The sequence below is a fragment of the Orcinus orca genome, chromosome 11 (assembly GCF_937001465.1).
Source record: "Orcinus orca chromosome 11, mOrcOrc1.1, whole genome shotgun sequence".
NCBI classification, from domain to species: Eukaryota; Metazoa; Chordata; class Mammalia; order Artiodactyla; family Delphinidae; genus Orcinus; species Orcinus orca.
In genome coordinates, this window is record NC_064569.1 from 29,381,771 (window position 1) to 29,399,249 (window position 17,479).

Consider the following 17,479-nt stretch of genomic DNA (forward strand, 5'->3'; position numbering starts at 1 on the left):
TCAAGCATCTCCTACAGTTAGGGTACATGTGGTTACAGTAGAATAATTTAGAGAAGTGAAATTGGGTTTGTCTCTTTAGGTTTAAATATATGACTTGGGGATAATAAAGGAAAATCATTACTAGCACAACAAGGGATATTTAAAAGAAAAGATGGTTTTAGGTACACCACTAACTTTCTTACAGCATCAATGATAAATTGTTAGGTATTATATTGATGGTAGCAGGCGGTAACATGTCCCTTTGTAGTTGAAGCTTTTTTTAAAGCTTATTTTTATTTTTTTAACACCTTTATTGGAGTATAATTGCTTTACAATGGTGTGTTAGTTTCTGCTTTATAACAAAGTGAATCAGCTATACACATACATATATCCCCATATCTCCTCCCTCTTGCGTCTCCCTCCCTCCCACCCTCCCTATCCCACCCCTCTAAGTGGTCACAAAGCACCGAGCTGATCTCCCTGTGCTATGCAGCTGCTTCCCACTAGCTATCTATTTTACATTTGGTAGTGTATATATGTCCATGCCACTCTCTCACTACGTCCCAGCTTACCCTTCCCCCTCCCCGTGTCCTCAAGTCCATTCTCTACATCTGCGTCTTTATTCCTGTCCTGCCCCTAGGTTCTTCAGAGCCTTTTTTTTTTTTTTAGATTCCATATATATGTGTTAGCATACAGTATTTGTTTTTCTCTTTCTGACTTACTTCACTCTGTATGACAGACTCTAGGTCCATCCACCTCACTACAAATAACGCAATTTCATTTCTTTTTATGGCTGAGTAATATTCCATTGCATATATGTGCCACACCTTTATCCATTCATCCGTCAATGGACACTTAGGTTGCTAGTTGAAGCTTTTTTGTACAAATAAGCTGGAGGGGGGTTTTTTTGGCTCGATTATATATTTATTCTTTATATATTTATTCTCTGCCTTATTCTAAGGCAGAGAGGAAGAAAGGGAGGGATAGACTAAGAAAGTATGGAGCAAAACATTTCCTTAAATCACATTTAAAATAAGGTAGAGTGTAGTAAAATACAGGAAGGTAGACTGAAAGGCAACAGTAAATTTTTTTTAAAGAACTTTTATAATTATATTACATCACTTGACAGAGCTGTAGTGCTTTGTGTAGGCCTTTAAAACTTCCCCCAAACATGTTCATTCACCTTGATTCAGTCATGTGCACAGAAGTTCCTTGTTGGGTTGGTAAAGCAGAATCATATCCAGGCTCTAGCTAGATCCAAACACTATTGCAGTTCTGTACAAACCTGTGTGGTATGTACAGATAGAAACAATAATATGTAAACCTGTTCCCCTTTGGTACATTGATCATTTCCTAAACTTATTTCACCTGTACCCACCACCCCTCCCCCCCACACACACAAAGCACTAATACCCCTGTAAGATATATTAAATGTGTTGATTTGGATAACTAGAATTTGATGGACAGAATTCCTCCAGCAAGAGGGAGTTTTAGGTAGAATGGAAGAGAAACTCATGGAAACGCTTGAATGGTCCTTTCCTTGATTCCACAAAATGAGTAAGACTGATCGAGTCCCTTTAATATGCAGCATCCATATTGCATTTGTTCTTACATTTTATGCTGTAATTAAATAGAGTAAAAGTTATTGAGTGAATATTAAGTTTATTGGGTAGCTGAGTTGATAATTGTATTTTATTTTTGTGCATTGGAAATCTATGTACATTTATATTGTAGGAATATGGCAATGCTCCAAGAAAAATGAGAAATTCACTGGTAATTTCCCACCCAAAGAGAGCCATTGTTAACGTTTTAATATTATACTCTTTGTGTCAGTTTGTGTTTTAGTCAAAAATGGCATCTTATTGCTTGAATTTGCATTTCACCGATTATGTGATAAAAACTCCTTTTTAGGGCTTCCCTGGTGGCGCAGTGGTTGAGAGTCTGCCTGCCGATGCAGGGGACGCGGATTCGTGCCCCGGTCCGGGAAGATCCCACATGCCGCGGAGCGGCTGGGCCCGCGAGCCATGGCCGCTGAGCCTGCGCGTCCGGAGCCTGTGCTCCGCAACGGGAGAGGCCACAACAGTGAGAGGCCCGTGTACCGGAAAAAAAAAAACAAAACAAAACTCCGTTTTAATTTAATTTTTCTTAAGGTAACATTGGTTACCGCCTCTCAGCTCGAAATTCACTCTTTTGTTACTTGCTCTGTGAAAAGTGCTATGGGTCCTTTAAATAGTTTTTCCTTGGCCAGCTCGTGTGATGTTAGGCTTTCCTAATTGATGGCACCTGAGGAAGGTGTTGCTTCGTGATGCCCCGGTGCTTGCTGGGAAGGCTCTTGGTGGCGTCTTCAGCACCCACTCACTCTGCAGCTCCGAGGGCGTCGTCAGCCCTGCTCCCGGGGCTCACAACGTCTCCGGTAGTCGGCTTCAGCAGTGCGCAGAGAGAGCAGTGGACGACAGCTTCCGTCGGCATCTTCTATCAAGCAGTTTTGGAGTAGCGCCTCAGGTGAGAAATCTCCCCGTGCATAGTTTTACTGGAACCCTAGAATGTGGATTTCCAGCAACTTACAGAGGGCATATTTCCAGAAAGTTCCACCATGAGACACCACAGCAGCTTCTTTACCATCCAGTGAGCCACAGTCATGCTCTTTTCAACCGGGTCTGGACCTCAGTCCTGTGGGCAGGGAGGAGGAGGTCTTCTTTTCAACTGGAGGGTTAGCGGCTCTCCTTATTTCTGCTAACTGTGTGTTTTGGCGTTCTCTTTACTTGTCGCTGGCCATTCCTTCCTTACTCTAATCCTCTTTCATAATTAATAGTTTTTTCATTACACTTTCCATGCTCAAATTACTGTTTGTTTTTCTTCTGGTTGGACCCAGAATAATAACTAAATAATCTAATATTAGTGTGTTATTGTTTTATTTTAAAACCCATTTTTCACATTTTTTTGTTTCTACATCATTATTTTAATGGTTTCATAGTAGTCCATGTAGTAGTAAATACTTCATGCCTATTGTTATACAGTTTATAATATATGTTTTCATTTTCACAATTGTAGACAATGCTTTAGTGAACATCTTGGTACACATCCTTTGCTCCTATCCATAATGATTTTCATTAGTTCTCAGTCATTTGGACATTTTAGTCAGAGGCAAATGATGAACACACCACGTAAAGTGCTTTATATATATCCAGGGGAATACTGAACATATTATTTAGTGCCATAGCAAAACATCAGAAAAAAGTGAGGAAATCATGATTTTTATTGTGTTCTGCCAAACTCTCATAGCAAGAATCTGAAAAATCTCTGGTGAAGCACAACTGAAACTAGATTTGAGATTGAGCCATTAAATCCCAGTTATCACCAATCACTCTGGCTGCTTCTGATTAAACACTTTCTTTGTGTTTACGATTGGGGAATCCACCTCATGAAAAGAATGGCAAATGGGAAAGAAGTAAATGATTCAGAATATCTTGGTCGTTCCTGGGAGAGAGTGCTCTGACAAAGCAAACGGTTTACCTGAATGTCTTAAGCAAACTGAGCTTGGCTGATTTCCTGTGCTTACAGAAAAGAACCGCTGTAGCTTCAGCTGGAAACCCTAAGCCAGTGGCTCAGTGGTGGTTTTTTTGACGTGCCTGCGTCACAGGTATAAACAATCTGCGATGTTGAGCTAAACATACCTAAACTGCTGAGGATCTTTCAGGTTAATTTAAACCAACAGGGAATGATCCTGACTGGCAACAATAGAAGATTCTCTCCCAGCAGGAAGTGTATGGGGGCATCCCTTCTAGATCAGACATGCTTCAGAGACTGCTTCTGGAAGCGGTCGTCTTAATTGAATGTTTGTGTCTGAATGTTTGTTGCTCACAGATGTTTCTCACCAATACTGTTGAGCCTTTTGGTGGTTTCTAAAAGAGGCTATGTTAATCTCAGAACAAGGAGATACAACATATATGACGTGTAATCACACTATAATGATAAAAATAGACACATGCCATCATTGTTGTCATGGGCATTATCAACAAGACAACACAATCACTGTAACTTATTGGGCACCTGTTATGTAGACAACGTGTCTCTTGTCCATGGATTAGTGTAGTTAATCCTCACAAAGCTCTTAAGAAGTAAGTACCAATAATATCCCCATTTTACAGATGAAGACACTGAGGAAGAGAAAAGTTAAGAATTTGCCTATGATCAGTTATCCATCTGTTCAGCCAGTGCACAAATTACACTGCCCAACTCCAAGATCAGGTGAGTACAATGGCCTGAACACCATGCATTACTGCTTCCCACATATTTAGGAGCTAAAAGAAATCAAGTAGTGGACCTTAAAGAAAATCTTCCTCTACCTTCGTTCAACTCTTTTCGCTTTCATTGTGGTGGAGTCTGTGAGAGACTTAATGTATCATGTAGAATTATCAAGTTAAATGACTGCATTTTTCCCCTTAATTGACCATTTTGAATTGAATTGCTTGGATTTATCAGATTGTTTGTAATGCAGTGTGGTCTACAATAGCTATTACCAGCCTCTTTCCCACCATCACTACACCTGAAAGGTAAAGTTCACACATATGACATTCTATCATGTGCTTATCCAGAATTAATGCACAAAGCTGCATAAGTAAAAATCTGTGGTTTATGCACAGTTTCTTCCAGGCCAGCTGCTGTGTCTCCCAGTCACCCTAGGGTCTGCAGTTAAGGACCTGCAAGTCTAGAGAAACTGAGAGAGACGTGTTGGCTTGGCCAATAGATCTTGAGCACCTATAAAGTGCAAGGAGCTGCTGGATCACTGTGGTGGACTTGTCGGGGATTTAAAAATAATAAGACAGCCTAGGAGACAGGCTTTGACACCACTGACAAAAATACACTTCAATTACCAGGCAGTGAGAAAAGGAGGGATGTGGGTAGAGGAACATGTCAGCAGGGTGTGCTGCGTGTGGCCCATCTTCAAGTCTCAGTTGAATCCTACTGTTCAAATGTGGGCCACTTGTGGGAAATTCTGTACCATGAGGGTTTTGCTTAATGTTTAAAAAGTCTTACAAAAAGATGAATAGGAGACATAGCAGGTGGCAAATCAGAAAGTTGTGTCTTGTAAACAGGGGGAGGTCAATCCAACCTCCAAATCCCAAAATATATCAATATCCCATAATAGAGAATCACTATCAGGGAACTTGCTGTTTGTTTATTAGTGGCAGCATGGCATAAAATCAGGATAATTCAGCGTTTAAAATCCCTACTTTGTTTGAATTTATAACTAGTATAAATACTTCTGAGATTATATACATTTAAATTTTTTCTGCAACAAGTTAGACAGGATCACAAATTCACATGATGCTCAAAAGAACACTCAGAAATATTTAATGAAAACCTTCATTCTAGTGATGAGGAAACTCTAGCTCAAATAAGAAGCAAAAAACCATACTCAAGCAAACAAATCTGTAAAAGAGTTGTAATCAGAAATATCCAGTTGTCCTACCTCCTAATTTTGTGATCCATCTGCTTCACCATCAGTCAAAAAATCTGATTCTTCGAAGAAAGAACTTCGGCTTGGCTTTAGAGAGTAAGATTAAAAAAAAAAAAGAAAAAACCAAACACTTAGGCAAAGGAACAAACAGCCAAAATTAAGTAAATGTGGGATTTTTTTTAAACCAGCGTTGTCTGCATTGTTATTTTGGGCTCAGAGCGATAGCTTGATGCCAAATTTAAATGGAAAGCATTATCTACTCCATATTTATAAATCTTTAGATTCTGCATGTGTCATGAAAAATGTAAGTAAATTTTATAATAGTAAGGTGTGTGGGATTAATTTGTATTCTATGTTGAAAAGCTCCAGGGTAGGCAATTAATTCATGAAACACCAGCGATTGCTGCCTTAAGGGCTACATTGCTAGATAAAATTACAGACCTCAAATCTTATTATTACACTGGTATCTATTCTTTGTGTGGTCTAGGGAATATATCATCTTAAATTGAATATTTACCTAATCAGTAGGCTAAGGGTATCTTCTGGGTTCTGCCCCCTTCGACTCTAGAACACATTGTCTAGTTGTGAATATTAATATGCTGCTTATATAGGTAGGTACTACTGCTTACTGTTTTCACTTCATGGCACACTTATTAAATGATACTTGTATGCTATACTAGAATAAACTAGAGGGGATCTAAATGGAGCTTGGTAAAAATTGTATAGCCTTTATATTAAACAATGATAAAGTAAAACAACTAATGTAAATAAAAATTTAAAATAACAAGCCATAATAAAGTATAAAGTATTGGGAAAGATATCAAATACTTAATTTACATAATTTTCAAGTAATGCTTTTCAGGATTTTTACTGAGAAACTTGTAGTTGCTTCCACAAACATAAGTGTTTTTTGGTTTTTTTGTTTGTTTTGTTTTGTTTACCAGGTCTTACTCTTGAAGTTGTGACTGTAATTCTAATCAATGTTTTAATAACATCTCTCTATTTTTGATTGTCACATTAGACAAGAAAATTTTAATCATTTTTACGATCAAAAATTTTCAAGCCAGTGTTTTTCAAAGAATCTAGTTTCTTCTTTCTTTGGCACACAAAAACTCATTGCAGTATCATCTGATGATGTGTAGGAGACTGATTTCGTTCCAAGTTGGTGGTTGCTTTTGTAAGGTATGTCCCAATAATGATGGTAGAAGGCACAGACTGTGGTAGAGCCTTCACATCCACTAGGCGGTCATATCATCTTTACATGAAGACAGAGATGGGCGGGTAACCACCTAAACCCATGCTGACAAGGTCTCCTGGGACTCCCGCCCCTGACCTGCTGTATCTTTGCTCTGGATCATTAGTTCTTGTAGCAATCCTAGCAATCTCTTGTTCACCATCAGCACTGGCATACTCGCCGCTGGCTGTTGCACAAGCTGATGCCCACTGGTTGAATGGCGAGAGAACTTTGATGGACCCACGGGTGTGGTGTTTCTCACTGTGTCTGCCATCCGAGACCACTTTTGACCTTTTGTCTGACTCTCTCTCTCTCTCTCTCTCTCTCTCGGGTAACCTTCCTGGGAGACCCTAGAGAGGCTATTTGTGGCTGAATGTGAATAGTTGCAGGGTTCTGGGTAACCCAGGCTGTACCAGGCAGCCCCAAGGGTTGAGGGGATCATTATCTCATGTCCCACTTACAAACATTAGATTCAGAACTGTATACCTAAGCAGACTGCTTGGTACCCTCTGATTCAGGTATGTGACTTAAAACAGCCTTGAAGAACTTTGAAAGTCATATAAAAAATGGCAAACTTCTCTATTTTACCCTTTCTTTACCTAGACTAAACCTGCAGCCTCACAGGAGCTGAGAACATATTTATTCTTTATCTTTTACTTAAGACACTCAGCAGGAAGGTAACACACTTTGAATGAAAAAGGACAATTCAAGTTAGGTTGGTGCTTTGCCTAAGCCAGAAAGGTTTAGGGAGAGAAATTGAGGATGAAGAACAAAAGAGACAAGCTTTTTTCTTTTCTTTTTTTTAACCTCTCATGGTTTGACTTAATTCTATTATTTGAATGATTTTGAATTCATTTGGACACACCCACATTTAAATATAAGTTCCAAAATGCATTCTAAAGTCAAATGGAAAGTAATTTGTGTGGTCTTGTTATGAAAATAATTGTTTTATTCTCTGTATACTCCAGTCTCTTCACTCATTTATTCATACTTGTATCCATCTATTTACACATCATTCATATATTCACAAAATATTTGTTACTGTGGATACTATACCTGGTATTGATCTAGGTGCTGAGCTGGAAAGGTGAAAAAGTCATTATCATTACCTTGGAGGGTCTCCCAGTCTTGAGGGGAGTCATAGAGGTTAACACATAATTATTGTACAGTTGGACAAGTATCATTATAGTCTTATGAACAGAATATCAGGAGAAAAATATTTTATTTAGTCTTATTATGTATTTGAGTATTCACCTGCCCAAGATGGAAATCTATCTAATAGAGTTTGTGCTTTTAAGGACATAATCCAACATGATATTTTTTATTTGCTGAGATCTTTTCTCCATGAAGTGAATTAGGAGCCCAGGCTTCTTCTGTGTCCTGACTCTATTTCCTAGGGCCTCAAAGCCTTTGGAATGTAGTTGGAAGACAGAGGAGAAAAGGGTGTAGAGGCTCTGCTCTTAATCACTCCATCCCAGAAGTGACATTCATTACCTTTGCTCACATTCCATTGACAGGGTATACATGCAGGAGGTGCTGGGTCCTGCAGCCCTGGCAAGTTAACGTCTAGCAATAGTTTTACACAGACGAAGGCTAGGAGCTCTTTGCTGAATTGCTCACATTCTCTGGACAAAAGTAAGGAAGTCTGTGGCTGTTTATCCCCTTCTCAAATATATGCTTCAAAAAAATATATATATATTTTTCCATCCCTCTAACTCTAATCATGGGCAGCAATATTTCTTCAATATTTTATCCACTCACACTGTCCAGGGAGGTTTCTTCGGCACAACAAGCAAGGCACACTGGGTTTATTTTTATAGCACATTTCCCACAGTCGTATCAGATAAAATGCTTTACATCTCACCAGGTGACTGCTGAATAATCTCACAACTGTGGCTTCCATGTGAAAGGCAGAGATGATTAGCTTCCAAGGTGTTTGTGGGCCAGAATTGCTCTGCTTCCCTTAACTAGGTAGGTTAGCACCTGTTCGAGTTCTTTGAGCTTTGTATACTGTTCCCTTGATTCACAGGAAGAAATCATAGACTTAATAGTCTGGTTGTGAGGATTAAATGAGATATTTTATATAAATTGCTAAGCATGGCTTTAGGCACATATAGAAAGCAATCCATAATTGAGGCTCTTGTCATTGCTAATTAAGGATAGGATATTAAGCGAAAATGGAAGTGTCCTTTTTGTGGAGGAGGATGATATACTGAAACATTTAAACGTATTATTTCCTGTAACTAATTTCTAATGAGATTTCAATGTGTGCTTGCTGTCTGATTCCCCAAGAGAATGGATTTTCTCCCTCACTTTATCACATAGATATTGCCTGAATAAGGTCCTAATACCTGTAACTGAATTCACTTTTAGGATTGCACTATCCTTTAAGAGGCAGCAAAATATATTAATAAAGAGTGTTAGTTCTAAACTCAGATTTCAAGTTCTAGCTGGGTTACTTATCAGCTGTGTGACCTTGATCAACCTGTTTCTGAATCTGTGAATGTTAGCCAGTGATATTCCTTTCTAGGGACATTATGCTGGGAATGAGATGATTTATATAAAACACTTAGCAGAGAAGATGGCATAGAGCAAGTACCTAATACATGTTACTTTAATCATGATGATTACACAGAATATTGGGATTGGGGTCAGATGACCTGAGTTTATATCTGTGTTCTGTTGCTTTTAATCTTACTGAGCCTCGGTCTCCTCATCCATAAAATTGGGCTAATAATATTCTCTTCACACAGTTGTTATGGTGATTTTAACGTATGTGAAAGTTCATAGAATATTGCCTAGAACCTGTAAAATATTAAATACGTGTTAAAATTATTTTCTTTTATTTGCGGTATCTGTGGCCCTAGGCAAGTTGATCTGCCTCTCATATTGGTTATGCCTCCTACTTGGCCTGTTATAGTTAACATCAAAAAAAAAAAAAACAGGGTTTCCCTGGTGGCGCAGTGGTTGAGAGTCCGCCTGCCGATGCAGGGGACATGGGTTCGTGCCCCGGTCCGGGAAGATCCCACATGCCGTGGAGCGGCTGGGCCCGTGAGCCATGGCCGCTGAGCCTGTGCGTCCGGAGCCTGTGTTCCGCAATGGGAGAGGCCACGACAGTGAGAGGCCCGCGTAACGCAAAAAAAAAAAAAAACCAAGAAAACAAACCCTCAAGCAACTCTAAAAATAGTACTATATCTAACATTATTATTTCAGAAGAGGATGGCATTCTGTTCCTGAAGGATTTGGCCATTGGAATTGTGGAGGAAGACCATCTTGGGATTTGTGTGGTGACATTTCTTAAATGCATGGTATAGCATGGGTTGCTTTCATCACACAGTAGGGAAATACTAATATCTATAATTTTATAATCCCTAACCCAGATTAACTTTAAAGCCATTAGTAAAGACAAATTCCATTTTGATACTTAGTACCCTGCTAGAGTATCTCTCACTACAGAAGTTTAACATAAGCATTAAAATCCAGAAACAGATAAAACTAGCCTGTGCTGTGGAACACCATATTCGCAGGCAGTCCAATCTGAGGTCCACAGTCAAAAAAGATTTTAATCTATGAACTATGTGTAGTACAGTGGGTGTTGATGGGAGACAATGAGAAATTGACGCCTTTTTACCCTCCCTCTGTCCTGAGGTGGTTTCTATTTCAGGTTCGATCATTACACCATTATAGAGAAGCCCTGCCTATGCTAATATTTTTCTTAGACTTTGAACAAACTCAGACACCATAAGATTTTTTTTTTTTTTTTTTTAACAAGGAGGGAAACCTGAGCGCTTTCTGTGGTATCTCTCTTGTACTCCTCCTGTTCTCCTATGTGGATGCCCTTCTCTATCTTATATCACTTCCCCAGTTCAAGAATCCTTCAAGAGTAGCCTCAAAGCCCATCTCTTCTTTGCAAAGTTACTTGTTCCATATTGCTTACATAGATCTCTCTTCTTCCAACCCCCTTGAAACACTGTTCTTATCTTTCAGTTGAGTGTTGAATCACAGAATTTCTATCATATTATTTAAGTATTATTTAAGTAGCGCAGAGAGAGGCTAATCCTTGAAATCAGGAAATAATTATATCTTAAATTATAATTTACAGCTCCGTGGCAGTGAACACAGTGGCTAAATAAATAAAAGTTTAATTAAAATGGTATGCAATGAGGGCCTTACAAAAATGCCGTTAAGAATAACATCGTTTGCATAAAACTGAATATCTAAAAACAGCTAGATAACTATCTAACTTTCCATTTGTATGTATAGATAAAGCACAAGGATTTGCCCATTAGGATTTTATTTTCCATGGTAGGTCATTTCAGATGCTTTAAGTGACCCTACAGGCATCTTTTTAAGTTTACCTTTGGACCCTGGTTGTTCATCTTGGGACTGCCGCCGTGTACAATCCTAAAATGTTCCATAAAGGCTCAATCTTGCTTTTATTTCATGAGCCGTTTCCATTTAGTTAAAATTAAACTCTCAGCTACAGGAATATCTCCCAGGACTCAAAGCTTTCCCTTCTCAGTTAAAGCGTCTAACCTGCTAACTTCCTGAGGGCAGTGAGCTCAGAGTGAAGCTGAATGACAGTGAAACCCCAAAGTGACGTGACATCGCTTCATTCCAGAATGGCTGTTCCCTGACGGCTGCATCTAACATACGCACAAAATCTCCCTCTCGATTTGCACTTCCAACACCATTCCTGAAATGTAAGCATTGTTCTTTGGTGTCTCATAGGTAGCATAAATTAAATGGGATAGTTTTTATATTGTGTTCCACCTCCACGTAGATTTTTCTTTACTGGTTTCTACATGTGTCTCAAGTTAAAGCATTGTTTCCTAACTATCTCACTCCCTCTCCTGTTTACCCTCCTGTCCCTCACTTGCATATGAGAGCACCGTAAGCAGACACCTTTCCTAGTATCCACCATTGATCCATCCCCTATTGCCCTGTCCTCGTAGGACCTGATTTGATAGGAAAAGGTGTTCATTCTCAGATATTTACCAGCATGAGTGAGACTACCAATGCTTCATCCTTTCATTCACTGTGTTAGGTTTGTAAGAGACACATGGAACAAAAGGGGCTTAATCTCTTTTGGCGCCCAGCTGGAAATCCACAGGGAGAGAAGGAGCAAACAGGTGTGCTGCTAATTATCAAACAGGTTGTTATGATGGGACATAGAACAGGGAATGAGAGCTCACCTGGTTGGAAGCAGGTGATCGGGGGGTTGACTTTTTAATAACTTTATTGAGGTACAATTTACACACAATACATTGTTCATATTTAAAGTATACTAAATACTGTGAGTTTCAATATATGCGTAGACCCACAAACCCATCATCCCAATCAAAATACCAAATATGTTATAATTCCCAGTGTTTTCTTGTGCAGCTTTGCAATTCTTTCTTCTCTCTATGCTTTACTCACTATATATTAGTTTACATTTTCTAGAATTTTATAAAAATGGCATTATGCTTTTTTTTTTCTTGGTCTGAGTTATTTTACTCAGCATAATGATTTTGAGATTCATTCATGTCGTTGAACGTATCAATAGCTTACTCCATTTATTCACTTACTTATTTATGGCTGAATAGTGTTCCACTACAAGGATATACCACAGTTTAACTTTGCACTCCCTGATGGGCATTTGGGTTGTTTCCAGTCTTGTCTTTTATAACTAAATCTGTTAGGAATATTTGTCTACAAGTCTTTGTGTGGATGATATACTTTCATTTCCTCTTGGTAAAAATTTAGAAGTGGCCTTGTTGGGACATACTATCAGGACTTTTGACTGATGGAACAGCGTAAGAGGTTGGAATACACACAGTAATGGGCACATTTTGGTCCCTTCCCAGGGGATAAGTATATACTTCAAAGGTACCTCAAATTTGCCAAGTTTTGAGTCTCAGTTCTCGACCTTCTTTTTCAAGTGTGGTCCCTTGTCAGTATTCCTTTGTTCAGTAAATTGTACCACCATCTGTGAAGTTGGGCAACACAAAGTCAGCCTTGACACCTACCTCTCTTTCATTCCCTTTATTCTATTGGTCTTCAAGTCCTACTGTTTCTCCCTCGTGAAAATCCCTACCATTTGTACTGCCCATGCTCTAGTGTGGATCACTGCAGTCTCCCCCCCACCCCGGACCACTGGGCAGCATGCTCACCGTCCCCCATCCCTTGACTTGTACTCTCCATCCATTATCTGTGGTTAACATAAAATGACCTTTGAAACATGATATACTCAGCATAAGCCTGAGTATATCACTTCACAGATTAAACCTTTAAACAACCCTTCATAATCCTTGGAAAAAAGCCCAAAATCTTTACCATGGTTTACACAGTCTGCATATCCGTGTCCCTGCTTAATGTACGTACTCAGCGTTACAACTCAGTATTATCCTCCGGTTCCATTTTATGTTTCGTCTACAGTGAGCTTTATTCAGGTCATCAACTTTTCCAAGTTCTTTATTACCTCTGGACTTTTACACTTCCAATGTCCCTGCCTTTCTCTTCACTTATTTGTCTGACTCTTACTTAACCAAGTTAAATATCATTTCCCCTAGAAAACTCAGGTCTAGGTAAAATAACTTAAGCCTGATCCTCCGTACCAATCTTAAGATATTACAATGGCGAAGATTCTGGTCAGCCTCCCTAATTAAAAGTAGGGCCTAGCTCATCACTTTTGCATTCCTAATACCTAGTACAGCAGCACATCTTGAACATATTAAGTGCTCTAATGCATTTGATCATGAAATAAAAGGCTATGACAGTGATCTAGACTTTATATAACAGTTGCCTGACAAATATTTGAAAAGTTGAGATGAATTCAAGAAATGTTTCTCAATAACCAATGTGGATGTCACCAATTTCATACACTAATATCCATGACTTTGCTTATGACAGAGGCCCTCTGGCTCTCATTCAAAATTAATTTTATACTTAGTCTACACAGTCCTAGTAAATTCAGGTATCAAGTTTGTTATACCAGAATATATTAGAAACAGAAAATCCAGTGGTTGAAGAGAAAAATTAATGCAGTTGTGTATAGGCACACACACTGCAGCAAAGAGTGAAGATACTGAAAAACATGGAACTGGAATTCAAAACCTCAGTAGTCTAGGGTCATTTTGTCGAGGGTCATATGATCTGATGCCATCATTTGATTGGAGTGGAGGCAGATTTTGATGTTACTAATTAAGGTGCTGATCTGATGAGGCTACTGATAATCATAGGTACCCTTGATTGTGTTCTGTGTGACAGAAATGGAGCTAAGCTCTCTTTGCATTATCTCATTAAATTCTCATAATGACCCTATAAAATTGGTATTGACTTTATAGAAGAGAAAAGGAAAGTTGAGAGAAGTTAAATATCTTGGCCTTGGCTACCTAGCTTTCAGATATGACTCTAGCCTGCTTAGTCTAAGTAGTCAAGAAAGGATTAAATTATGTTCTTTTACCGTATTTAAAGAAACAACAAATTGTAAAAGAAGTTCATTGAAAACAGATTTTTTTCTTTAAATTTTGGATTCTCCAGGGGGATGTGTGAGTTATCTAAAATAATAAGGTAGGAACATTTATTTCCCAATCATGCCAAATAAATGAAGTTTTCCTGTAAATGCTTTCCCATGATTAATTACACTTCATGATTATCTGTAAAATTACGAAAAGACTCTAGCGAACAGTGCTTCCTGAAAAGTGGCAATAGCATGATGCTAATACTAGACAATGTATTACCCTATACGGGCTCATTAAGGGGCCTGGTTTTCAGCTTTAATTGCAAAGAACATATATCCCTGAAGTGAGTTTGTAGTCATTTTAATAAGAAGTACCAGAAGTGTGAATAGAATCTATCACCAGATCCACTTAGAACCCATTTATCTTTATGACTATATGTGTTATGGATCATCAGCCCAGGATCATACAGACCCCCATCAACACTCATCTTCCTTATGGCAAGTGTAAAATGCAGTGTCTCTACTGGGAGATGAAATTTTTTTCCACACTTGTGAGTGATAGACTCCTATGTTCCTAAACATATTTTACCTCAACTAATTAATTCCAGCGCTGCATTAGGTAAACCTCTACTCCCCAGCTCTGTCTTTTAAGGAGTGCTCACCACCAGGTAATGACTCAGGGACAGCCCAGCCCCAATCAATTCCTCCTCTCTCCCCAACTTCTTCACATTGTCTGATTCCCGACCTCCACTGTTTTTGATATATTTTACTCTCTTGGATTTAATAAATCGCCACCCCCCGAAATTCTGTTGTCCAAGTCGATATAGACTTCCCCTTCCCTAGCCAGAACCCCACCTCCATTTAGCATTTTGAAAGCCCACCAGTATGGTGTATAACCAGTACTCCCCACCAGTGTAGTCAGCGTGTCTCCATATCTCTGTTTTCACCACTTACCTTCCCCCAGAAGACCAGCAGGATTAATCTCATCATGCTTTTATTCCCATTTTACTCTGTAACTACCAAAAGTCCAAGCATTCAGGATATTTAAATACTAATTTTTATCCCCATAACCTTTTTTTTTTTTTAAACATCTTTATTGGGGTATAATTGCTTTACAATGGTGTGTTAGTTTCTGCTTTATAACAAAGTGAATCAGTTATACATATACATATGTTCCCATATGTCTTCCCTCTCGCGTCTCCCTCCCGCCCACCCTCCCTATCCCACCCCTCCAGGCTGTCACAAAGCACCGAGCCAATATCCCTGTGCCATGCGGCTGCTTCCCACTAGCTATCTACCTTACTACGTTTGTTAGTGTGTATATGTCCATGACTCTCTCTCGCCCTGTCACAGCTCACCCTTCCCCCTCCCCATAACCTCAAGTCCGTTCTCTAGGAGGTCTGCATCTTTATTCCTGCCTTACCCCTAGGTTCTTCATGACATTTTTTTTTCTTAAATTCCATATATATGTGTTAGCATACGGTATTTGTCTTTTTCTTTCTGACTTACTTCACTCTGTATGACAGACTCTAGGTCTATCCACCTCATTACAAATAGCTCAATTTTGTTTCTTTTTATGGCTGAGTAATATTCCATTGTATATATGTGCCACATCTTCTTTATCCATTCATCCGATGATGGGCACTTAGGTTGTTTCCATCTCCGGGCTATTGTAAATAGAGCTGCAATGAACATTTTGGTACATGACTCTTTTTGAATTTCGGTTTTCTCAGGGTATATGCCCAGTAGTGGGATTGCTGGGTCATATGGTAGTTCTATGTGTAGTTTTTTAAGGAACCTCCATACTGTTCTCCATAGTGGCTGAACCAATTCACATTCCCACCAGCAGTGCAAGAGTGTTCCCTTTTCTCCACACCCTCTCCAGCATTTATTGTTTCTAGATTTTTTGATGATGGCCATTCTGACTGGTGTGAGATGATATCTCATTGTAGTTTTGATTTGCATTTCTCTAATGATTAATGATGTTGAGCATTCTTTCATGTGTTTGTTGGCAGTCTGTATATCTTCTTTGGAGAAATGTCTATTTAGGTCTTCTGCCCATTTTTGGATTGGGTTGTTTGTTTTTTTGTTATTGAGCTGTATGAGCTGCTTGTAAATTTTGGAGATTAATCCTTTGTCGGTTGCTTCATTTGCAAATATTTTCTCCCATTCTGAGGGTTGTCTTTTGGTCTTGTTTATGGTTTCCTTTGCTGTGCAAAAGCTTTGAAGTTTCATTAGGTCCCATTTGTTTATTTTTGGTTTTATTTCCATTACTCTAGGAGGTGGGTCAGAAAGGATCTTGCTGTGATTTATGTCATAGAGTGTTCTGCCTATGTTTTCCTCTAAGAGTTTGATAGTTTCTGGCCTTATATTTAGGTCTTTAATCCATTTTGAGCTTATTTTTGTGTATGGTGTTAGGGAGTGATCTAATCTCATACTTTTATATGTAGCTGTCCAGTTTTCCCAGCACCACTTATTGAAGAGGCTGTCCTTTCTCCACTGTACATTGCTGCCACCTTTATCAAAGATAAGGTGTCCATATGTGCATGGGTTTATCTCTGGGCTTTCTATCCTGTTCCATTGATCTATCTTTCTGTTTTTGTGCCAGTACCATACCGTCTTGATAACTGTAGCTTTGTAGTATAGTCTGAAGTCAGGGAGCCTGATTCCTCCAGTTCCTTTTTTCGTTCTCATGATTGCTTTGGCTATTCGGGGTCTTTTGTGTTTCCATACAAATTGCAAAATTTTTTGTTCTAGTTCTGTGAAAAATGCCAGTGGTAGTTTGATAGGGATTGCATTGAATCTATAGATTGCTTTGGGTAGTAGAGTCATTTTCACAATGTTGATTCTTCCAATCCAAGAACATGGTATATCTCACCATCTATTTGTATCATCTTTAATTTCTTTCATCAGTGTCTTATAATTTTCTGCATACAGGTCTTTTGTCTCCTTAGGTAGGTTTATTCCTAGATATTTTATTCTTTTTGTTGCAATGGTAAATGGGAGTGTTTTCTTGATTTCACTTTCAGATTTTTCATCATTAGTATATAGGAATGCCAGAGATTTCTGTGCATTAATTTTGCATCCTGCCACTTTACCAAATTCATTGATTAGCTCTAGTAGTTTTCTGGTAGCATCTTTAGGATTCTCTATGTATAGGATCATGTCATCTGCCAACAGTGACAGCTTTACTTCTTCTTTTCCGATTTGGATTCCTTTTATTTCCTTTTCTTCTCTGATTGCTGTGGCTAAAACTTCCAAAACTATGTTGAATAAGAGTGGTGAGAGTGGGCAACCTTGTCTTGTTCCTGATCTTAGTGGAAATGCTTTCAGTTTTTCACCATTGAGGATGATGTTTGCT

The 17,479-nt window shown here is 38.8% G+C and overlaps 1 protein-coding gene and 1 long non-coding RNA gene across 2 annotated transcripts in view; both read left to right on the top strand.

The window, feature by feature from the left end:
- LOC125960365 (uncharacterized) overlaps window positions 1-2,102 on the top strand; it is a 64,679-nt gene extending 62,577 nt beyond the window's left edge. The window contains exon 4 of the long non-coding RNA XR_007469933.1: window positions 1,891-2,102. This is a non-coding gene — a long non-coding RNA (uncharacterized LOC125960365). The remainder of the gene's footprint in view (window positions 1-1,890) is intronic.
- The window catches only part of LOC125960448 (uncharacterized), a 130,178-nt gene that overhangs the window by 75,666 nt on the left and 37,033 nt on the right, over window positions 1-17,479 (top strand). Inside the window, exons 6-7 of the mRNA XM_049694429.1 lie at window positions 2,346-2,481; window positions 4,128-4,227. Coding sequence (XP_049550386.1) covers window positions 2,346-2,481; window positions 4,128-4,227 — 236 coding nt within the window. The remainder of the gene's footprint in view (window positions 1-2,345; window positions 2,482-4,127; window positions 4,228-17,479) is intronic.